The sequence below is a fragment of the Rhinopithecus roxellana genome, chromosome 16, assembly GCF_007565055.1.
Source record: "Rhinopithecus roxellana isolate Shanxi Qingling chromosome 16, ASM756505v1, whole genome shotgun sequence".
Taxonomy (NCBI): Eukaryota; Metazoa; Chordata; class Mammalia; order Primates; family Cercopithecidae; genus Rhinopithecus; species Rhinopithecus roxellana.
In genome coordinates, this window is record NC_044564.1 from 8,065,976 (window position 1) to 8,090,726 (window position 24,751).

Sequence of the window (24,751 nt, forward strand, 5' to 3'; positions counted from 1 at the left end):
GAACAATTCTTGGTCATCATCTTGCATCACCTTCCGTCAATATGGCGCATGGCTGGTTACATCCTCCCTCCGCCCACTCCCAGTTCTCCACCTGCCTCCCTGACTGCTCCTCCTCAGTTTCTGGATCTAGTGCTCCTTTCTGCCTCCTCAGTGCCCTTGGGGCAGAGTCTTCAGCCTTCTTCTGAACCCTGTTCTTCCCCTATGTCAATGCTCATCAAAGTTCAACACACACAGAGTCACCTTGAGAGCTTGTTAAAACTCAGATTCCTGGATCCATCTCCATGACATCCTGATGCAGTCTGGGGAGTGGCCCGGGAATCTGTATGTCTAACAGGCACTCAGGTGCTGCTTTGGACGCAGGTCACTGCACCAAGCTTCGCGTTAGCAGGGATCCAGCGAATAGCAAGCAACCCCACAAACACACCAAACACTAACGACAACCCGTTTACATCTCCAGCCCAGAGGTCACTGGGCATCTCTGTTGCCTCCAACCCTAACCTAATCTCAGCTCCCCAGTACTCCCATCTCAGAAGAACTGCTCACCCTGTGGCCCCAGAAAACCCCAGGATGCAGCCTGCTTTTCCCTCTTCACATGCCCGTCTCTCATCATCAATCATGCCAGCTCTACTTTTTTTTTTTTTTTTTTTTCTGAGGCGGAGTCTCGCTCTGTCGCCCGGACTGGAGTGCAGTGGCCGGATCTCAGCTCACTGCAAGCTCCGCCTCCCGGGTTTATGCCATTCTCCTGCCTCAGCCTCCCGAGGAGCTGGGACTACAGGTGCCCGCCACCTCGCCTGGCTAGTTTTTGTATTTTTTTTAGTAGAGACGGGGTTTCACCGTGTTAGCCAGGATGGTCTCGATCTCCTGACCTCGTGATCTGCCCGTCTCGGCCTCCCAAAGTGCTGGGATTACAGGCTTGAGCCACCGCGCCCGGCCGCCAGCTCTACTTTTAAAATGCAGCCCAATCCCACCTCATTCCCTTGCCTCTCCTTTCTCCAGGCCACTGTTGCCCCCAGTCATCTCCCCACTCGTTCTGCAGCCACGTCCTCACTACTCACACAGAAGCCAGAGCCAAGCTGTAAAACATCAAGCAGACCCTGTGAAGCCCCCAGAGGCTTCCATGGATGTGGAATAAAATCCACACTTCTGGGGCCTGCCCTGCCGACCTCCCTACCCAGTCCGGCTGCTTTCCCCGCACACTGGCTGGGATGCTGTACCTTCACGTCCCATCACCACAGGAGATGACCTTCTAGAAGCTGGAAGTTAAGCAACAGTTGCCCCTGGAAATGTAACCCTTTTCCACGGACGTCAAGGAAGGGCCCACAGGAGCCCGTTACCACGTCGGCCCTTTCTCGTGCTAATGAGGTCGCCATCTCTGGGAAACAAGGGCCATCAGCACGGACTCAGCTTGTGACACGGCCTGGATCGGAGTCAGGGATCAGCAGGAGACGTGGGGGGAGCCTGAGCTGCACCGAGACAAGACGTGGCACTGGGAGGGGCACGGTGCCCAGGACTCACCAGAAAGGAGCACAGGAAGATGAAGGAGACGAAGTAGAAGTAGGCAAAGTCACTTCCACACTCAGTGGCGTTGGCCTGCTCATCACAGGCCTGGTTGCTCAGGCAGGACAGCATGATCTCGTGCCAGGCCTCCCCCGTGGCGCTCCTGAGAAGAAGGGCAGAGCTGTGAGGCCCACAGAGGCCCTCGAGGGAGCCCGAGCCCTGTGGGGCTGCCAAGCCTGCCCGCTCCTTTGGGCTCCTTCCCACAGAGAGCTCACACGTGTGCAAGGCCTGGGTCACAGATGCTGTTTCTTCAAAGGAGCCTTCGGCACTAGATTTCCAAACTAACCGTTAATCGGGAAAGCGCTGCTTACTAAAAGGTATCTATGGCACCAGGGGCCAACGCCAGGGCGAGCACTTCTTTGTGGACACCACAGGCCCCAGTTGTCCTCCTGACCTCCTCCCAGACACATGCCATCCTGGTCTTCTTCATTTCCAGAAATGGTGACTCTCCTTCCAGCTGCTCCAACCAAAAATGTGGGCATCATCTTTGCCTCCTCTCTCTATATATATCCTGTTCATCAGCTCATCTGCCTTCAAAACACAGCCAGGCTCTCACCACTCCTCACTGTCCTAGACCAAGTGATCATGGCCTGCCCTGTGCTATGGAAGCTTCCAAGCTGGTCTTCTCACTCTGCCCTACACAGCAGGAAGCAGGGCCACTAAGCAAAGGTCAGATCACATTCTTTCTCCTCTCAAAACCCTCCAACGACTTGCCTCACTCATCAGAAATGCCAAAATCCACATGACTGCCCACTGCACTGTGGGACCTGCTGCCCACTCTTTCCCTGACTTCACCCCCATCTCGGTTCCAGCTCAGTCCACTCCAAGCACCCTGGCCTCTGCTGGTCCTTGAACACCTCAAGAGCACCCTGCCCTGAGCAGCCACCCTGGATGCTGCTGCACGGAGTCTGTTCCTGGACACAGCCAGCACCAGGGGCTTACAGGGTACAAGTGGGTCAAAGGCCTGGGTCCCCACCTCCATGTGTCTGTGTGGTCAGCCCTGGGCATAAGCTGGGCCCACTCCTCACTGATGACAGCCAGAGGCAGGGGTGTTCCTGCAGGGCTGCTGCTTCAACCTGTGCCGGGCCTGACTGATAAGGGTGTTCCCAGGCAACACAAAGTTCAGGGAGAAACAGAAAGCCGTGAGACCAAAGGCCTCAAAACTAAGGCTGACTTCATAGGTTTGCCTTAAATCTTCTGTGGCATGAGGCAGAATATTAATAAATGATGAAATAAAATTAACACAGCAGCTAAAGCCCAGGCAAACAACATCATTTGGGAACAGTGTCAGCCTAAGGGTGCTTGCTTATCTTATGCAAAGAAACAAGAGTCCAAGAGGTCTCTCCAGGCAGCTCAGCAAAGCAGGTCTGGGTCTGCGCTCACCCCAGCGTGCATCTGCAGGCAGGGTGGGCTGTGTCGAGCAACCCCCAGGGCTGGCTGTGCAGCAGCCCAGTGCATTTGCAAACATGAACTGAAATGGTAAATCCCTAAAAGAGCTCCTTCCTTCTGTCCTAGGTTCATGAGTGATAAACTGTGGAAGACTCAGGAGGCAGGAAAACACATTCGCCACCTCCCCTCTGCTCCAAAGTTCACTCTCAAACCAGGATGGCCATAGCACCTGTTCCGCGCCCAGGAACAGCAGCTGATGCTTAGCCCTCTCCTGGGCACATCTCCGCCAGGAGACCTCGGAATGCCCAGAAGCTTGTGCCACGGCCTCTTGGCCCCTCCAGGTTCTGCCTGTTACTTGGCTTGGCTGCATCCAGGAGCCCAGGGAACAGCAGCTCCCATGAGAGATAGTGGAAAATAAAGGTGTGTTCAGACCAGCAGTTCTGGCCAGTTGGGTTCCTTGGGCCACTGAGTAGCTACAAACTCTGCTGGCAGCAGTTCCCCCTATTGCCCTACTGCCCTCGATCCCACCGATCCCTGTAATCAACAAGGGCACAGGTGGAAAGCTGGAGGCCGCACATCAAGAGAGCCCCTGCTAGGCACCTCTGTCCTCCCAGAACTCTGCCTGGAGCCTCACTGGAGGCCCCCAAGCTGCCGCCAGGGAGCACAGATGAGGCAGCAGAGGCTGGCCTGGCCCAGGGCTCCCAGGATGACCTCCCTCAGGGCTTCCCTTCAGCCTGTTCTGAGATTGGGGCAGATACCAGGAGCCTTTGGAAAAGATGAGCAGAGAGAGGGGAAGAACCAGAAAGGCCTGCTGAGGGGAAGCCAGTGGGGTTGGGGAATTAGAAGTGGGCGGTCTCTGTGGTTGGCACCCACCCTTCTTCATCCTGAGTAAAGCAGCCACTGATGGAAGAACGGACATTGGCCTGGGTTGACCGAACAACACACCTGAACAGCAGCATCAGGGCTTGCAAAAACGTCCGGAAGTTGTTGTGGCGGTTGATGCTGGTGTCATCATCCAGGGCAATATTCCCAAACACCTGCAATGCAGAAGAGCAATGGCACGGACTCTGCTGGGTCTGCAGGAGCCGCGGCAGGTGGACCAAGCCAGAGAGGGTGTGCAAGCCACACAAGGACCCCACATGAGATGGGCAGCTGCCCTCCCCAGAGAACTCCCACCCGGGAGAGGCCAGTGCGCGTTCCCAGTATAGACACCCTCTCAGTGGCCACGTATGTGCCGGCTCCAGCTCTGAACCTGTCCACAGATGCAAGTCTGAAACACTCCCAAGAATGGCCCCCAGCCAAGCTTGCGAGGCCTCCGCCACACACAACACAGGAAGTGTTTTCAAGTGGGATCATCAGCGGCTCCAAAGCAGGCATTATGTTGATAACAGGTCTGACAGATCATGGGAAAATGTCTTTTTAAAACATATGCAATAGCACGAGGGGCTTTTTATTCATTTTAACTGACTTTTCCACACTAAGAAATGCAAATGGGTCAGTAATTGTACTCAGCCCAGAATCTGGAATCTGGCTGCAAATGTATGAACTATCCACAAAGATCAGTAACGTCCATGCTCTGTACATCCACAGACCAAAGCAGGAAAAAAAGATGTATTTCTTTATATAGCATCAGATCTCTGCAAATTTTAAAGCAAAAGAACTCTTCAATCCCTGAAATAGAGTTTAGAAATCAGCTTTCAGCAAACCTTTGAAACGCTGGCACCTTCCATCACAAATTAACCCTTGGGTCCCTCTTCCGTCCCTACTGTCGGAAAAGTGGTCAGATGCCAAAGATTTATAACTGGGACACTGCTTGATGGTTTTCAAATGCTTATTTCCAAATAGCTGACAAAGTGTTCTTTGGCAAAATAAAGAAAATCTAAATTATGCAAGCCAAGTTTGCCCAGTGCAAGGATCTGATGTGCTCCTGCTCGCATTCTCAGGCAGTTTTCCTCAGTAGCATGTAACCCCCCGCCGTGGGTCAGGGCTGTCCTTCAGCGCGGCTGCCAGACTAACAGAATAAGCGACCGCTGCTGTGCAGGCCCCTCGGCAAACGCAGCTGTGCTCAAATGCGCTGCCACCACACAGCCAGCACCCATTCTGACCTATGCCCTGACACCCTACCATCACTGGGCGGAAGCCCGTGCGGCCCTCAAGAACACCAAGGTGCATCCACCTGGAGAGGTGGCAATGGGCCGAGGGCCAGGGCTGCTCCACACCAGGATGGCCCTGGGCAAGCAGCCCGATCTTGTGGGTGGCTCAAGCCTGTAATCCCAGCACTTTGGGAGGCCGAGACGGGCGGATCATGAGGTCAGGAGATCGAGACCATCCTGGCTAATACGGTGAAACCCCGTCTCTACTAAAAAATACAAAAAACTAGCCGGGCGACGAGGCGGGCGCCTGTAGTCCCAGCTACTCGGGAGGCTGAGACCGGAGAATGGCGTGAACCCGGGAGGCGGAGCTTGCAGTGAGCTGAGAGCCGGCCACTGCACTCCAGCCTGGGCGGCAGAGCAAGACTCCGTCTCAAAAAAAAAAAAAAAAAAAAAAAAACAGTCTTTCTGAGGGTAATTACGTTAAGTTTAGGCTGGGTGCAGTGGCTCACACCTGTAATCCCAACACTTTGGGAGGCCGAGGCAGGTGGATTGCTTGAGGTCAGGAGTTCAACACCAGCCTGGCCAACATGGTGAAACCCCGTCTCTACTAAAAATACAAAAATCAGCCGGGCGTGGTGGCGCATGCCTGCAATCCCAGCTACTCGGGAGGCTGAGGCAGGAGAATCACTTGAACCTGGGAGGCAGGGCTTGCCGTGAGCCCAGATCACACCACTGCACTCCAGCCTGGGTGACAAAGCCAGACTCTGTCTCAAAATTAAAAAAAAAAAAAAGAGTGAGAAAAGAGGATTACATAAGTTCATAAAGTGCTCAAAGCAGGATCTGGCTCATAGAGAATGTTCACTAAGGATTAACTGATTATGACGACGACTTAACAATCATGATCAGTGCCCCTCTGCTCCGGGGGACGAGAGGCTGGGACCACGCTCTGTCCCGAAGGGGAGCACCCACCTGCATGCCGATGATGGCGTAGATGAAGAACAGCATGGCAATGAGCAGACACACGTAGGGCAGGGCCTGCGGAGACAGGGGCTGGTCAGCTACAGACGCCTCCCAGCCACCACGCCCAGGCCTCGTGCTACAGTGGCTGGGCCTTTGAGGTCACACAGACCTCAGCCTACTCCAGCTTCATCCCACTGGCCACCAAGCCCCTCCACCAAGTGATGCCCCAGTTTCTTTATCTCTAACTCAGAGTCGTGAAACCCACCTCAGAGTTCTTTTAAGCATGAACAAGGGAACCTATGGTAACTTAAAATGTCTTTATAAATGACAACAGGACAATGCATACAACCACGAGACCTGCATGCCATGCCCTCTCCCAGCCTCCCAAAGGAGGGGCCGCTGTGGTGGGGGCGGGGGAAGTAAGACAGAGAAAGGGGACAGAAAGCACGGAGGCCCCCTGCCTGGCCCACCTTGAAGGACTGGACAAAGGTCCACAGCAGGATGCGGATGGTGTAACCCTGGCGAAGCAGCTTGATCAGCCGCGCAGCTCGGAAGAGGCGGAGGAAGCTGAGGTTGATGAAATTGTTCTGCAGAGAAGAGGAATTGTTCTCTGACCTTCAGAAGCCCTGAAAGCGCAGGCAAGCTGCTGCCACCCTACAACCTCTTCCCACATCCCTGTGGCCCCAAAGAAAAGTGGTTAAAAAGATTAAAATAAAAAGTCTCTGTTTCACAGTCTAAGCAGCAATCAGCCACCAGAAAATCTTCCAGAAGTAAAGCTTGTCCTTGCAAATCACTTCTCATGCAGCAAATCAGAGAAAACCTCCTTGGCTCTAAGGCCTCTCCCCACCCCCAACCGTGAGCAACAGAGAGAAAAGTTCTCCCAGGCAGCTTTCTGCTGCAGGTGAGCTGGGAGATCACCTGTGGCTGCGCCTCCAGCAGTGATCGCCTCTCACAGGACATGGCCAAGCTGACCACGTGCTGGGCATGACTGCTTCTCCACCGAGCACCCCTGAAGGGACCCCTGCCCAGGCTTCATGGCCATGCCCTTTCCTTCCTGGCTCAGACAGCAAAGCCCTTGCTTGCTGGACCCCAGCTGGGACCTGGCAGAGGGGCAAACACTTCCTCTGAGGCTGCTCCAGGTGTGTGCAGACAAGTTATGGAAGGTACAGGTGTTCTGCTGCTCACACCACGGAAGCCACCTCTGCAATTCACAGTCAAACAGGCCTCTGCTCTAGAGAACCCAGGCTGTCTAGTGTAGCTCCCTCATCCAAGGCGCTCAAAATCAAGCACAAGGATAAATGGATAAAGCCGGGACTCCACAGATTACCTGGGAGTAAAGCCTCCACGTGGCCTCAGGGCACTTGAATTACTGTATTGGCACATCCCTTTCAGGGAAGCAGGCTCTGGGGAGGCGTCCATGCACAGATGGGGGTGCTTGTGGACCCAGGAGGCTTTCTGCCCTCTGTCTACTTAGAGGTCAGGTGCCCACACACAGCCTGAGAGCAGCTTCCTGCCACTGCAGCATTTAAAATATGCAAGCAGCTCAGGCTCAGAGACACGTTCGTGTTGTCAGATTCAGTCATCAAATAAAGAGAACACAGATGTCGAATGAGACAGCAGCAGCAGGAGCACGTGCAGGTGCAGAGGTAGTGAGGGCCTGGCAGAGCGTCCCGCCTCTCCAGGGCTACCATTATGTGGGAATGAGGCATCAGTGGAGGGGTGGGCCTCACTCTTCCTTGCAGGGACAGTGGCCCAACCCACACTCAGAGGACCCTCTGCCTGGGTCTGCCACTTCCACTCGCGGGGGCAGGACGGCTGACGACTCAACTCGAGGGACTGGCTCTCAGGCGGGATGCTGGAACTGTGGGAGCAGGACTGGTTTTGAATGATATCCATGGCCAGTGGGCACAAGGACGGGCTATGATCCAAATCAGCAAGGCGGCAGCAGTAGACCTCAGGGTGTGACCCCAGAGGGCACCACAAGTGTACCCGTAGCTCCATAACCTGCTTGTGCCAGGGAAATAACATCTCCGTGGTAGACAAGATGGCCAAGAAGTCTGGGCCACGAGGACCCACAGAGAAGCCAGCCATCTTAGAAACATGGGTGCAGGGGTGGAGGGCCTCAGTCTCCAGTGTCAGGAGACCCTTGTGTAAGATGATGAAACAGAGCCAGGGGCTGGAGGATCCCATTCTGAAACCATGTGCTCAACGGATCTGGAGGGGCAGTGACTGGGGCAACACAGCACCCGCTGGTTCATAGCATGGTCAGGCAGCGGCACAGACAAGATTTCCTGAAGACACTGGGGAAAATAAAGGTTGCCGCATACGAAGGAAGGACTGGAAGACAACAGGGCAGGTGAGAGGTGCATGGAGAGTAAGTATGTCCAAATGACTTAACGCACGAATGCCAACCTCAGCCACCATCACTTTCTGCTTTTGTGGAGACTCACATTCCCCTCTTCCTCCTGGCTTCTCTTGGGGCTCCCGTGGGTACTCAGGAGAGGCTGGGGGCAGGAGACGGGCGCCCTGGAGAGCTGTGAAGACAGACGGTGACGGCAGCCACAGATGTTCGAGCACAGCGTGGCAGGCCGGGCACCATGCCAGCTGCATGCAGGAGAGCAAGGGACAGAAGCACAAGCAGCACCATGCCGTGCACCTGCACCGTCACCTCTGGTCTCAGCCAGCCCCTCGGAGGTGGACACAGTCTGCCCCATCCTCACAGAGTCCATGACCTGCCCGTCAGAGGCGGACACAGCCTGCCCCATCCTCACAGAGTCCATGACCTGCCCGTCAGAGGCGGACACAGCCTGCCCCATCCTCACAGACTCCATGACCAGCCCCACGGAGGCAGACACAGCCTGCCCCATCCTCAGAGAGTCCATGGCTTCTGTTGCAGCCACACCTACTTCAAGGTCAGGCCCTCCCTTACTTCCCCGAGAGGGAAAAGGTCTGTGGCGCCCCAAAGGCACATCATTGTGCCCTCAACATGGCGGCTGACTCACCTTGATGGGACAATGGTCCCTAACCCTTCAATCCTCACCTTTCTCTATCACAAAGTAGAAACATGGGGATACCCAGTCCAGGAGGTGGGGAGCACTTGAGAAAAGGGATTTAAAATTGCACTTAGCACTGCGGGACACCATGCCACAACAGAGACCCACTGACCCTGTATCCAAGACCACCACAGCCTCTGGCCAGAGTCACACGGAAGTGAGGGCTTGTCCCGAGTGTCAGTTGGGCACCCCACTCAGATCTGTGGGCCACGATGTGGGCCAGGTACCACGCCAGAGGACAAGGCCCACCAGGTGCAGAAAAACTGCTATGTGGCTCCCACTCAGTCGTCATTCTAATGAGACGGGCGACTGAAGACGGGAAAGGGACGTGCACGTGCATGAGTAACACATCAGGCGTGGACTGTGGTGGAGAGAGAGGACGGGACAGACGGTGTGGGGAAGGGCTCTCTGAGGAGGTGACACTGAGCGGGGGCCTGACTGGCACGAGCTGGATGCGTGCAGATGACATCACCTGGGTGTTTCTGCAGCATCAAATGGTAGTTTCTCAAAACGCAAGCTCTTCCGCGCAACTGTGAATCGCTGTATCACAAACGTTCACTTTTACGTGACTCTCAAATATCTTCTACTTTACATTAATTTCCACAGTCACAGCTAAAGTTTGGTCGGTTGCCAACTATCTTGGCTCTAAAATTCCCGAAGACGCAGCAGGAAGCTCCCGTTGGACCAGCACTCCACATGAGCTTGCTGACCAAGGCACACACACAGTTCAGTGACATGCGAATGGGGGAGCCTGGGCTCCACTGCCTCTAGGGGCAGAGCCCCCTTCTTCTACTCAGCCCTGCAAGAACTCTTCTGAATCATGAAGACAAAGACTCTAAGCCCTGCCCCTGAGCCCTGAACCCCAGGCCTGACCCCGCCCACCCCAAGGCAGGTCAGTCCAGGAAGGACAGATGCTACAGGGGACTCTGCAGAGGCCACCTGGGCAGAGCCGAGCCTTCTCGACTGGCACGATGGGGACACAGCAGTGGGAGATGGCTGTGCAACAGGAACCATGGACTCGCAGGGATCAGGGACAAACTCATGTCCCGCAAAGCCTCCCCAAATCTGAGCCAGTCCCAACAGAAAAAACTGCCCTTTTACCCACTCCAGAAACCCCACTTCCCTCTCCTTGGGCAGGTCTCAGGGAAGCCCCGCCCAAGGCCAGTTCCCAGAATCAAACCGCTGCCAGGAGGGCCCTCAGAAGCCCTGCTGGACGCCCACAGCTGAGGGAGGGAGCAGGCCAGAGGTGAGTGGGTGCAGCCGCATCCAACCACACGCCCAGAGGGCAGTGGGCTAGAGTCCCAGGAACCAGAGGGCAGGAGGGGAGCTGAGCAAGCAAAGCAAGGACTTGCAAGAACCGTTCAGAGTTGTGAAACCAACCGTTTCCTACATGTGATGTTTTCATGGATGGATATTTGCGTATTATTTACAAATTGGGGAGGTGTGAGCAGCAGGTGCACAACATACAGACGGAGACATGGGTTTTCGCATTGTATGTTGGTTGGATGGCGTGAGTCAGCAGGTAGGTTAAGGTAAATCAAGAACAAAAACAGAAAACAAAAGAGAAAATGAGTCATCAACACAAGCAAAAACTCAAACTCTGATTACTTAACTAGAAAATTTTAGGATTTTGGTAAACTGCATATTTTTCTTAAAATATATCAGATCAAAACATATTTTTGAAGCCTGTAGATTATGCAGACAAGGTGGCATTCATTTGCATTCTTGTTTGTAATGCAAATCCAAAGATGACTCACAGACACATTTTTTTTTTTTATTTCCAGGCAAAGAAATCAATGTCAGTTTCGTGCTTGCTTGGAGCCCTCTCTCTGGGTGCCCTTGCTAAAACTCTATTTTGATTTTTAAGTTGGGGATGGGAACTGACAGTCATATTTTTGCCTAAGAAAAAAAAGTGCATTCACAAAGTAAACATATGAAGTGGCTCCAAATGAAAAACAGACACACAGACAAAACAAAGCACCATCAGTCCACACGATGGCTTTCCCTTCATCTTTTCTCCTCCGGGCAGAACAGGAGACGACCTGGGCTCCAGGAGCAAGGGTGGCCAGGGGACACCTGAGCTTTCCAACCGACAGCTCTCAGGCCCCCACCTGCTGGGTTGGGTGTCCAGGGTTGGCAGGGGCTGCCAAGGAGGGCTTGCTTGAACCAAGGTCTGAAACGACCACAAACAGCCCCAGCCTTGACTGTCTCGCAGCTGAGGGACAGAGTGTGGGTTATTCTGGCTGCCTGCATTGCAAGAGGCATCTGCCTTCTATCAAGGCCTCTGCTCTACGCCAGGGCCTCTTTGGGGCGTGGGGAGGTTTCCCTAGAACCCGGCTGGGCACTGGGGCTCTCTGCACATCTCTGATGTCAGCCAGCCGTCAGCAGTCCTCGCCCCTCTTGGAAAGGAGCCGCACACATGCAGAAACCACCCCTCCCCACCAAGCTCTGTCCTTACAGCTGGGAGCTCAATGTTTCTATCACTTTATTTGATGAATAAAGGTTTCTGTTTCCAAAAAGGAGGCCTTAGGAGTCAGCAATGCAGCCCACCTGTGCCTCTCAGAAAGCGCACTCAGCAATGCAGCCCACCTGTGCCTCTCAGAAAGCGCACTGGGACTAACTGCTTCTGCGCGAGACGCACAGGGAGGAGGCAGCCACGGGGAAACGCAACACCAGCGGACTAAACTTTCTTGATTTTTCTGATTAAATGGCAGGTTTCAGCTTTTTTGCTTGGATTACTCACATCATTAACTTTTTTAAATCATAAAGCATGTCACATAAAAGATTATGCATAAATATTCTAAAGAAAAGTAAAACCAGGTATCTATACATATTCATCACCCAGCTTTACGAACGGAACATCACCATCACTTCTGAAGCCCTTCTTGGGTCTCCCTCCCTCCTCTGCAGATGCAGCAACTATCCTTCCTTCTTGTTAATCACGGCTTGTCTTTTCAGCTTTACCATAAACTCTGAAAATGCATTCTGTTTGCCTGTTCCTGGCCTTTGTTGTGGGATCCGGCCGTTCGCAGGCTTCTGTGACTTGCGCACACCTGTGTTCTGACAGCAAACTGTTTCTGAGAAGCATCCACACTGATGTCACTGGAAAGGGGCGCACACACAGAAACCTCCCCAAAGCTGTGTTTCCAGTGGGGAGCTCAATTTCACATCATTTGTGTATTTTCACTGCTATGCAGCCCTTCACTGCATTAGCAACTCTAACAACTGGTACATTCTATTACCGACGGGCACTCGGATGCCTCTGGTTGGCAGAACACTGGTACCAGGAACACTGGTGTGAACATGCCTCTGGTGGTCATCTGTGCAGACACCCTCTGAGATACATGCCTAGGAGTACAGTTACTGAGTTGTAAGCACCTGTCCAACTTTCGAGGTGCTGCTGAGCCCTCCCAGAGGCTGTGCCAGCTGGCACACCCACCAGCAGTGCCAGAGTTCTGGTTTAGATGTTTTGAAAGAGTCTTACTCCGTCGCCCAGGTTGGAGTGCAGTGGTGCAATCTCAGCTCCCTGCGACCTCTGCTTCCTGGGTTCAAGCGATTCTTGTGCCTCAGCCTCCCGAGTAGCTAGAATTACAGGGGTGCGCCATCACGCCTGGCTAATTTTTGTATATTTAGTGGAGACGGGGCTTCACCATGTTAACCACGCTTGTCTCGAACTTCTGACCTCAGGTGATCTGCCCACCTCGGCCTCCCAGAGTGCTAGGATTTATAGGCCTGAGCCACTGCACCTGGCCTTCTCTTCTTTTAAAAAAATTTAACGTCAACATTATACTAGCCTAGTTAGAGAATGTTCACTCTTTTTCTGTTCTCTAGAAAAATCTGTTTAAGAGTGGAATTGTCCTTCCTTATATTTTAGGTAGAAACCTAATGTGTAGGACCACTAAAATCTGGCGTTTTCTTTATGGGAAGATTGTTTGTTGATTCATCTTCTTTAATGCTTTAATAAAGAACCATTTAGGGTTTTTCCCTCTTCTTCTGTCAGATTCGGTCATTTACATTTTTCTAGTAATGTGTTCACTTACCTCGGTTTTCAAATGTACCGGAATAAACTGTTCACAATATTCTCCTTCACCTTATTCACGTTAATCTCTCCTGTACCTGCCGTCATGACCCTTTTCTCTGCCTTACATGATATATTTCACCTTCTTATTTTTCTTTGATTAATCTTGCCAGAGGTGTGTCCATTTTTAAGTCTTTAAAGAACCAAGTTTAGACTTTGATTCTCTCTAGTCTTTGGTTTCTACTTTCTTAATTTCTATTCTTAGACTTTTCTTCTACTTTATTGAGCTTATTCTGTTGTTCTTTTTCTAACTTTTAAAGTTAGATGCTAAACTCATTAATTTTTTACATTGTTTTCTTTTCTTAATATAAACATTAAGGTTATGAATTTCTTTCCGAGTACTGTTTCAGCTGTTATCTCATGAGCTTTAATATATAGTATTTTCATTGTTTTTCTGTTGTTTATATTTTCTAATTTCCATCATTTCATCTTTTACCCATGACTTAGTCAGAAATTTCTTTCCTCAAAAGTGAGAAGGTACTGTGTTTCAGCCATACAGCCCCTGTGATCACTTTGCTTCTGTCCACACTGGCTCCCAGTGCACTTTCACACCCAGCAGGAGCTTTCTCTCCTTCTCCCTCTGTCTCTCTCCTCCTGCCTCCCCGTCTCTCTCTCTCTCTCTCTCTCTTTTTTTAGAGATAGAGTTTTGCTCCGTTGCCCAGACTGGAGTGCAATGGTACAATCATAACTCAGGGCAGCCTCGAACTCCTGGGCTCCAGCGATGCTCCCACCTCAGCCTCCCAAAGCTCTGGGAGTACAGGCTTGAGCCAGCGTGCCTGGCCCACTTGGGTCTCTTGATGTGGAATTCCCACAGGCTGCCAGAACCTGCTTTGCAGGAGGAGCCCAGGCTGCACTTTCCTGCCCCTCACTGGGACAACTCTGATGTGGCATCCACACCACCCTCAGAGCTCCCCTGAAGGAAGGAGCCCAAATTACATGGAATTGCTTGAAGCTGGATCTCTTCCTTATCCAACTGCCCCCCCTCACCAACTATTCCTGGAAACACTTCCTAAAAAATCACATTTGGATCACAGGTTCTGATCCAAAGACAGGTGGCACCAGAGGTGGTTCCTTGGAAGCTGACTCTAAGGATGGAGCCTTGGGGAGTGGCTCACTGGCCAGATTCTCCTCTGCTGGTGGGTGGTAAGTGAGGTGACAGTAACTCCCGCTGTGCTGTAGCATTAAAACTGCCGAAACCTTCATCTTGGGTAAATCTGTAAAGGGTTGAAAGGGGTGCAATAACGATGCTGCAAGACATCATCAGCATCCACAGGCTGTCAGGAATGGGCACTGCAAGGACGGTAGAGCTGGTGAACCATAGCTAAGTGCCCCCAGTGGCTCTGGGGAAAAAAAGTTACAAGTGTAAGTTGTCAATTAGCAACTCCAAGCATAACACAACTGTGGTCTGTGGTGGATTGTGCTGACCAGCCTGGGACTCAAGGGAGGACCAGGGCTCTGGAGAGGCCTCCACAAGTCTCTCCTGCTCCAGCGTCAGCACCCGGAGAGGGAGGGCAGGCCAGACATGCACAGCAGGAACACCAGTGTGGGCGTGCCCCCAACACAGAGTTCTCAGATGCCTCGGGACTGCCTGGGCCTGCAGGAGCATCCCCTCCCTGCTGGAGGACCTCACTTTGTCTTGCCTGAATACCTGCAGGAGTCTCAGCTGAGGTGGATGCTTTCCACAATGGTGCTCACTCTCCCCAAGATCCACCTCACTTCCCACACTGGCCACTAGACTCACAACTCGAGTTTTCACACAGGCTGACTGGGGAAGCGGTGGTCCTGCTGAGTGAGAAACCAAGGCTGCTCAGTGAAGGGCTGTGTGATGTAATGGGTATGTGTGGGAGGAGTGTGGGAGGACCATGGTGGGAGGGACTGGATGAGGATGGGTGGAAGACAGGCTGGATAAAAAACTATTTTTAGCCGGGCGCGGTGGCTCAAGCCTGTAATCCCAGCACTTTGGGAGGCCGAGACGGGCAGATCACGAGGTCAGGAGATCGAGATCATCCTGGCTAACACGGTGAAACCCCGTCTCTATAAAAAAATACAAAAATCTAGCCGGGCGAGGTGGCGGGCGCCTGTAGTCCCAGCTACTCGGGAAGCTGAGGCAGGAGAATGGTGGGAACCTGGGAGGCTGGAGCTTGCAGTGAGCTGAGATCCGGCCACTGCACTCCAGCCCCGGCAATAGAGTGAGACTCCTTCTCAAAAAAAAAAAAAAAAAAAAAAAAAACTATTTTTAATGTAGGGGAGCTTTCTCCCATGACTCAGGATCCAATGCCCTGGCAAGGGCACCTGAAGCAGGTGCTGACAGGCTGTGGGGATGACCCCTAGGAGCTTGGAAAACCTCATGGCCCACATTAAACGAGGTGGGGGTGCCAGAACTGCCTGGGCAGATGCTGAGCACAGGACCAGAAGGCTCAGAAAGGTGGGCATGCTAGAAAGAACCTATCATGTAGGATCTAAGTGCCCATGAGCCAACCAGCTTCTCAGAGCATTTTGGGAGGAGGGCACTGGCATCACGCACAAGGTCCCTGGTGGTTATCTCCTGCAGGCCAGCGTTGATGGGAGGAGACACTGTCATGGAGCAGCAATTCTTTTGGGCAGAAGAGAAGGCTCCGGAGCTGCAGAGGCTCCATGGCAGCCCACAATCATACCAGGCTGTCTCCCTTCCACAGCTGGCTGCCTGGAACCACCACAGTGGGAGGCAAGGCCTCAATGGCAACCAAGAGCCCTGACCTGCAAAGGTCCACGGTGGCAGCTAATCAGCCGTGACATTCCTAGGGCAGGACAGAGGGGCAGCGCCAACAAGGATGCTGCTTGAGATGAATGTCCGTAAATATGGAACTCAAAGGAATCAAAGTAAGTGAGCAGAGGCTGGTATCAGCCACCACAGTGGACAAACACACTCCCTCCCTGTCTCTCAGCCAGTTTCCAGATCCAGGGTCCATAGCTTAGAGGAGAGACGGGGCCCCCTTGCAGAAGAATCCTGCAACCCAAGAGGGAGTCTAGACAGCAGTCATTCATCTGCCCCTCCCCAAGAAGATCTAGCTCGTTTACTTGAGAAGTTGCACACTGGAGAAAGAAGAATCCCTGGACGTGTTGAAGGCTGTTGGATACAAGGTCCAAGATAACACTGATGCCAAGGAACTAAAATGAGATTGTGGCTCCATGTCAGAGTGTGCACAGGGGCCAGGACACCAATGAATCCCTGGCCCAGGCCCGTCTCTCAGTGGTCTCGTGTGCCCGGGCAAAGCTGATGTTCATTTGCCTCGTCCTAACTGGCAGAACCCGCCACACTGGCCCCTCAACATGTGAATTCGACATAACAATAGGAAAGTCCTCAACACCGACACCCCCCAGCCAAAACAGTAAATTATAACACTGCATCCAGCATGGAATGGAGAGGTTAGTGCCACCTTGAATAATTAAAAGATAAAGGGGTGGTTGGTCTACACCCCATTCCCATTCAATTCACCAGTATGGACCGTGCAAGAAAACTGGATCACAATGGATCACAGTGGACTACTCCCCAAATAACCCAAGCACAGTACCCAGTGCTGTGGGAGATTAGATATCTTTAAAGAACAGATCTACTCAGCCTCTGGGACTTGGCACACAGGTGCCAACCTGGTGAGCACACTCTTCAGCAGTCACTGCTAGGCAGGGTCAGAAGCAGTTTGCATGCACAGCAGACATTCACGGTCTGACCCTATGTCACAACAGGGTCCAAAGGGACTCTTAATCATTTAGAATTCTTATTTTTATTTTTTAGAGACAGGGACTCACTTTGTGGCCCAGGCTGGAGTACAGTGATGCAATCATAGCTCACTGCAGCCTTGACTTCCTGGGCTCAGGCAATCCTCCCACCTCAGCCTCCTGAGTAGCTGGGACTACAGGCGTGTGTCACCATGCCTGGCTACTTTTTTAAATTTTTTGCAGAGACAGGGTCTCGCTATCTTGCTTAGGCTGGTCTCCAACTCCAGACTCAAGTGATCTTTCTGCCTTGGCCTCCCAAAGCCCTGAGATCACAGGTGTGGGCCACTATGCCTGACCAAGACATTCTTCAGAAAACCACACTGGTCCACAACATTGACGACGTTATATTACTTAGATCAGATGCCCTGACGAATCTTATAAGGATTCATGGACCTTCCACATCAGTGAAGTTTTCAGGGGTCCGGTGGTCTTGGCTATGCCAGGACAAGGACTCCAAGGTAAGAGACAAGTTAGTGATTGCACCTCCCATTTCTACTGCAGGTAGGTTGCTTTGCGTTCTGGAGATGGTATAAGCCACTTAGGAAATACTGCTGTGACTCAAAACGCTGCCACGTTTGAGAGGTTTCAGAGCATGAGTGGGGTCTCTAACAGACCCATGATGTGACAGCAATGGCCCTGCCACTTTGGCCACAAAACCCAGCAGCCCCCAGGGTCCTTGATGTGTATGTGGTAGGTAAGGACGCGGGGTAAAGTCCTGGGAAAGCCTCCACAGATAAGTCAGTGCAGACACCTAGCATTTGGGAGCAGGCCACGCCATCTACAGAACGGAAGCATAACGAGAGGGCCCAACCTAGCTCCTGGTCCTGGTGGCAGCTGTGTGTGTCACCAAGAGACATTGCTGTCCATGACACCAAAGCATCTCCCCATAGTGATGTGCTGTCAGACCACCACAGGCCCAGTGAACAAGGGAAGGGCTCCTGACCTCTGTGACCAAACCCAAGCATATCTAGAGGACACAGCACCCAACATGTGGCCCAATCCCCCATGACACGCATCTCCAGTGACCAATGACCGTCCTCACCTCACTCCCGCCATCACCATGACACGCACCTCTGTTGACCATGATGTCCTCACCTCACTCCCGCCATCACCATGACACGTACCTCTGTTGACCATGATGTCCTCACCTCACTCCCGCCATCACCATGACACACACCTCTGTTGACCATGATGTCCTCACCTCACTCCCGCCATCACCATGACATGCACTTCTGTTGACCAATGACGTCCTCACCTCATTCCCGCCATCACTTCATAGGAATTCACTACAACTTAGGGGGAAACGCAGACCTGGCTTGTGGATGGGCTGCTTGGTGTACTGGTGCAGGCCTCACTACAGCCTCACATGGGAACAGCCTGACAGACAGTGGTGGAGCAGAGCCCTGGGCAGGGTACCTGGTCAGCTCCGTGTGTGGGGGAAAACAAGCTGCCTGTGCTGAGGATAACAGGGTCCGAGGCAGGCACAAACAGCTGGTCAGGACCCTGGAGGGAACAAGGTCTAGGGGAGAGGCAGACAGGCAGGCCTTGGGAACAGGCATGGGGTACCGGCCTTTGTTTTGTGAACCAATGCTCACCATGGGGCACTAAAAACCAAGCATTGGGATAAGTCGACCAACAGATATCGGCTAGCCTCTGTCCTCACTAGCCCCAGTGTCCACACAACAGACCTCTGGATAGGGTGGCCATCATGGCCAAGAGCCTCTCAGCAGATGATCCAGCCACGACCACTGACGATTATCTACCTGGGGTGAGCAGAGAGCAACACTGGGCCTCCATTTGGTGCCATGCCTTGTGGCTGTCAACCAGCCACCTAGTGGTAAGCCGACTGTATCAGACCTCCTTCTCCTGGAAAGGGCAGTGATTTGTCTCAATCGGGATCCACCCACATCCCAGGTGTGGGTCTGCTTTCCTTGTGCAGCACCATGGCAGCACTAGCATCTCAGGGCTGGTGTCAGAGATTTCCCAACACAGGATTTCATATAACATCAGCTCGGAGCACACGCAGGGGATGCATGTGAGCCACGTGACCTCAGGGTCCACTGGACCATCTAACGCAACACCACTCAGGAGATGCTGCCCTGACCTTAAAGGCAGAGATAAAATGACGGCTTGGTGAAACACTTCATGGGGTTGGGCTGCCATATTTCAAGAGGAACCAATGGCCAATCGATGGCACTGGGTGCCCAATCAGTAAAATGCACGGATCAAGGAAATGGTGAAAGGAGAAGTAGCCCCTCTCACCATCGCTCCAGAAACCCAGTAGGCATTTTGTGCTCATCTTCCCCAAATTTAGGTCTGGCAAATCTAGAGGCCCTGGTTCAAACAGGTAGAGAAGGTTCTATCACCCAACACCAAAAGCCATGGTGGCGACCTGGTCACTTGGGGCTGCTTGTGCCAGAAGGCCAGCAGGCATCACAAAGAGTGTCCATGCTGGCCAGATCACCTGACCCTCATTATTGTGAAGGGCAGAGCTGCCACTACATAGTTCTGGGAATCAGGGGCTTCACTGCACCTTTCTCCATGCTCCTATGAACATGCTCCTAGGAGCAGTCTCCACTGTGACTGGACTACTACAGCAGCCAGGATTGGATAAAGGAATGGCAGCAAGTAGGGACTTGAGATGCACAGGGCTGAGGGTCTGGGTCATCCCACCAGGCCAGCAACCCGTGCAGCAGAAGGCTGGCCACAGGTCAGGGGCTCTAGAAAGGGTGGTGGGGGGAACAGGATGATGAACATCAGCTCTGCTTGGACCAGCACAGCAGAGGGAGCTCTGCTCTGTCTCCCAGAGACCGTGACCAGCACCATCCTGAAGAATGAGCACAGTGAACCCAATGTGAAGTGGGGGCAGAACAGGAAGGAGCCCCGGCACTCTGGCAGGTCCTCCCGATGGTGTCAGACGTCCCTTCAGCCCTAACAGTTTAGGTGCAGAGGCTCCTTCACAGTACTCGTGGCTTACTCGGGGAGCCGGAAGCATCTGAGAACTGACACCCCAGGTGCAGCCCTCAGCCTAACACCTTGCGGAGGGTGCAGAGGCAAACACGTTGCAGCTCCCTTTCCAGCAGGGATAGCTCTGAGGTGCGACCTAGGCTGCTGCCAGAAGTCCCTTGGGAGATGACCCACACTGACCCACCAGGACAGCTTGGGACGCAGCACTGCTGGTCCTTCTCTTACCACCCATTTCCCCACGCCCCTCTGCTGGTTTCTACTGGGAACACTACTTAAGAAGTAACTTTCACATGAGTGCTCGTTTCTGCATCTACTTCTTGAAAATTCAACCTAAGACCAAACAAATGAGATTTCTGCCATTTATTTTCAGTGTAATGTGTTGTACTCAAAAAATGTTGCTTTATGATCAGATGCTCTGGCATTTGTTGAGACAAGCTGACATCCCAGCACTGGGCAATTTTAAGGCATAATCCACATATGTTTGATAAGAATGAGTATTTCCCCTATATAAAGAGAGAGAGAGAGAGAGAGACGGTGGGGGGCAATATTTTAAAATATAAATCCTTACTGGTTTCAGTTTATAGATTTTTGATACCACCTTGTTAGATACACATTATACAGATACAAATTTAAGACTCACATCTTCTTGGTTAGTTGCTACCATGGAGCTCCAGGTAATTCTCAGGCGCAAAAGATCTTTGAGAACCACTTTCTTATTCAAGAAAGAACATCTGCTGAGGTAACACCCAATCCCTAAACTCCACCCCTGGAGTGAAGCCTCCACATGTCCAGGGGGTCCATCCAGGGGGTCCTGGGGAACCCAGGAGGAGGCCAACACAGGGCCTGGAGATGCACTGAGGGGAGCAGCCTCTAGAAGGAAACCACCTGGGGACCCTGAAGGAGGGACAGAAATGCTACTTACCGCAATCTCTGTTACTAAAATATCAGTAATACTTCCCAACACAGTGACAAAGTCAAAGACATTCCAGGCATCTCTGAAATAGTTCTAGAGAAAAAGAAGAGCAGTTAGTGCCAGCGGCTGATGAGGGCTCTGTTGGCAAAGAGGTATAGGTGGTGGCCCTGATCAGGAAATGGGTGAGGGTGACAGACACAGAGCACAGGGCAGACGGGCCACCCCAGGGGGCACAGCACAAGGCCAGAGCTAAGCAGATGTCAAAGCCAGGGACAGAGACACCTCCGGGCCTGGGCAGAGGCAGGACTAAGGGCCATGTGTCCAAACATGAAGAACCCAGCCCTGCCGGCCTCCCAGGACCAGGCTGGGGGCAGAGCTTATGCAGCCGAGAGGGTCAGAACAGCCTCTTCCCCGGAGCCCCTGTAGTGTCACACACACTCTGGGTACTCGGAGAATTCCCAGCTCCAAATTGTGAGCCCCCAAAGGTCGCCCTACAGACGGGGAGCCAGAATGCAGGCGGTCAAAAGGCAAAGGGGGGACCAAAGCACGTACCAGCACCCCAAAGGCGATGATCTTCAGCACGCATTCCATGGAGAACATGGATGTGAACACGATGTTCAGGCACTTCAGCATCAGCTCGTACTCATAGGGTGCATCATAGAACTGCCCGGGGAAGACGTGCTGTTGGCCATGGGTTTGGCAGCCCCAACACACCCCATCTGGGACCACCATGACCAAGCAAGGGGGGCGGACAGAACTCCATGCCCGCCCAGGCCTGGGACACCCCTTCCTGCTTTCCATGAGTCCTCCCAGAACCCCCGCACTGTCCCAGCCCACAGACAACAAAGGGAAACAGGATTCCACAGGCATCCCGTGCTGGCCAGGATGCAAGGCCATTGCTCTTTGGCTCATGCCGGGAGGAAGAAGGCTGACTCTCCACTCAGCCTCAGGGTCAGATCCCAATCCCTAGCGGCGCCAGCTCCCACTCCGTGCTGAGCCCCACACACCTTCATCATCAGCACCACAGTGTTGAGGGCTATCATGGCCATGATGAAGTACTCAAAGGGTGGGGAGACCACAAATGTCCACGTCTTATACTGGAACGACTGCCTGTTTTGGGGCATGTACCGTGTCAGGGGTTTGGCGCTGATGGCGAAGTCAATGCAAGCCCTCTGTAAGAGGAGAAAGGAGCACAGAGACTCAAAAGCAGAAAACCTACCCTATGGCATCTACTGCACCAGCCCCGTCTCACCAGCCCTCACAGGGAGCCCTGATGAGAAGGCAAATTGAGGCAGCCCAGACCTTCTCCAAGCAGGCCTCAACCCACCAAATCTGGTCCCTCTGCAGGAGAAAGGAGGCCCCGCTCCTGTGTTGGCAGACAGTGGCAGCCAAAGCTGACCCGGCTGTGAGTGATTTGTGCGCAGGAGGAAAGCCTGATGGTGCTGCTCACGCTGTCCACTGCAAGACTCCACAGAGCATCCACCTACCTCGTTCTTTTCCAGGCTGCATTCAGACATCACCTTGTCCCCCTGCTCCTGGAAGGTGATGATGATCAAGGCCACAAAGATGTTGACAAAGAAGAAGGGAAAGACCACAAAGTAGACCACGTAGAAGATGGACAGCTCCATGCGGTACCCAGGGCTCGGCCCCTGCTCCTCATAGGTGGCATCCACGGAGTGTTTCAGCACCCTGGGCCAAGAGGACAGCATGTGTCAGGGGAGCCCCCAAAGGAGACAGCCCTAAGAACTCAAGACCTGCATCACAAGGATGGGTCTGCTTCCACGCCTGAGCCCAGGGATGGAGGGAGGAAGGGAGGCCAAGCTCAGGGGCTGCCTGCCCCAGCTACGGAGAGCAGGATGAGCACTCACATGGGCCAGCCTTCTCCCGTGGACACTGTGAACAGCGTCAGCAGAGCCCAGAGCACATTGTCGTAGTGAAAGTCATATTTCTTCCACTGCCTGGGCTGAGCTTCCACTTCCTCCTTCTCATAATCCAAATACTGACCCCTGGGAATAAGAACATGGGAGGTTAGAGGGCAAAGACAAAAGATTCAAATAAACCCACGTATCAACCGACACTGAAGAGAGTGTTGAAACCATTCCGTGCGGAAAGAATGGCCTCTCCAACAGATTGTGCTGAGACAACTGGATGTCCACATGCAGAAGGATGAATGTGACCCTACTTTACTCCACAGACAAAAATTAACTCGTGATGGATTCAAGACCGAAGTGTAAGGAGCTACAACTACAAAATGCTTAGAGGAAAACAGGGGCAAAACTTCATGACCTCAAATCTGGGAATGGATCCTTAGATGTGACACCAAAATCATGAGCAACAAAATAAAAAATACATAGATAAATTAGGCTGCATCAAAATCTGACATTTTTGTGCTTAGAGGACATCGAGAAAGTAAAAAGATAAATCCACAGCATGGGAAAAAGTACTTATTTCCTAATCCTCTGTCTGATAAGGGAGTTGTATTTAGAATATGTAAGTAACTATCCTAATAAATTTAAAAAAAAAAACAAATAAAAAATGGGTAAAGGATCTGAATAGACACTCCTCTGAAGAAGATACACAAATGGCTATTAAGCACATGAAACGCCACTCAACACCAGTCGTTATCAGGGAAAGGCAAATCAAAACCACTGCAAGACACCACTTCACGTGGACGATGACGGCTGTAAGTTTAAAAATACCCAAACTAAAAAGATGGAAAACAACAAGTGTTGGCAAGGATATGGGGAATTCAGAACGCTTGTGCATTGCTGGTGGGAACACACAATGCTTTAGCCACTTTGGAAATAGTCTAGCATTTCCTCAAACAGTTAAACACAGAGTTACCAATCACCCATTAATTCCACTTCTAGGTACATACCTACAAGAAGCGAAAACAGATCCACACAAAAATGTGGACACAAATGTGTACGACAGCATCATTTATAACAGCCACAAGGTAGAAACAACTCAATGTTCATCAGCAGAGGAAAGAATAAGGAAAATGTGGCACAGCAGAGAGCAGATATTCAGCCGTAACAGGGAACAAGGCTCTGACACAGGCCACTGCGTGGACAAACCTGAAAACATCACGCAAAAGAAGCCACTCACAAAAGACCACACATTGTATCATTCAGTTGACAAAAAATGTCCAGAACAGAGAGGGTTATAGAGATTAAAAACAGATTCCTAGTTGGCTAGAAGTGGGGACAGGGATGTAGGGGATGATAGTTAAAAGGTGCGGGTTTCTTTTTCTTTTTTTTTTTGAGGTGTTGAAAACGTGTTCTAAAATTGACTGTGGCAATGGTTGCGTGTACCTGTGAACACACTAAAAACCTCTTAATTGCACACTTTCAGTGGATTGTTACAAACAAACAGTATAATGTGTCAGTTATACCTCAATAAAGCTGTTCTTTTGTTTTTCGGGGTTTTTTTTTGTTTTTTTTTTTTTGTTTTTTTTTTTGAGACAGAGACTCGCACTGTCACCCGGGCTGCAGTGCAGTGGCACAATCTTGGCTCACTGCAACCTCCGCCTTCCAGGTTCAAGCGATTCTCCTGCCTCAGGCTCCCGAGTAGCTGGGATTACAGGTGCCCGCCACCACACTCGGCTAATTTTTTGTATTTTTAGTAGAGACAGGGTTTCACTATGTTGGCCAGGCTGGTCTCCAACACCTGACCTCGTGATCCACCCACCTCAGTCCCCCAAAGTGCTGGGATTACAGGTGTAAGCCACTGCGCCCGGCCTAAAGCTGTTTTGTTTTTGTTTTTGTTTTTTTTAAAACCCCATTACACTGGGTAAGAATGACCCTTTCAAATAAACAATGCTGGGTGAATTGGATATCTATCATCAGAAAACGTATCTTAACCCATACCTCATGCAACACATAAAAATCAACTTTCAAGTAAATTGCAGATCTTAATATGAAAGGCAAAAATAACACTTTTCAGAAGAAAACAAAAGAAAACATGCCTGGCCTTGGGATAGATT

At 52.0% G+C, this 24,751-nt stretch overlaps 1 protein-coding gene across 2 annotated transcripts in view; it reads right to left on the minus strand.

The window, feature by feature from the left end:
* The window catches only part of CACNA1B (calcium voltage-gated channel subunit alpha1 B), a 250,042-nt gene that overhangs the window by 45,265 nt on the left and 180,026 nt on the right, over positions 1–24,751 (minus strand). For both annotated transcript variants that reach the window (XM_030920382.1, XM_030920383.1), the window contains exons 27-36: positions 22,635–22,772; positions 22,254–22,455; positions 21,774–21,938; positions 21,319–21,429; positions 20,776–20,859; positions 10,433–10,438; positions 6,470–6,586; positions 6,009–6,074; positions 3,892–3,983; positions 1,516–1,660 (exon numbers count right to left, since the gene is read on the minus strand). In XM_030920382.1, the coding sequence (XP_030776242.1) occupies positions 1,516–1,660; positions 3,892–3,983; positions 6,009–6,074; positions 6,470–6,586; positions 10,433–10,438; positions 20,776–20,859; positions 21,319–21,429; positions 21,774–21,938; positions 22,254–22,455; positions 22,635–22,772 (1,126 nt within the window). The remainder of the gene's footprint in view (positions 1–1,515; positions 1,661–3,891; positions 3,984–6,008; positions 6,075–6,469; positions 6,587–10,432; positions 10,439–20,775; positions 20,860–21,318; positions 21,430–21,773; positions 21,939–22,253; positions 22,456–22,634; positions 22,773–24,751) is intronic.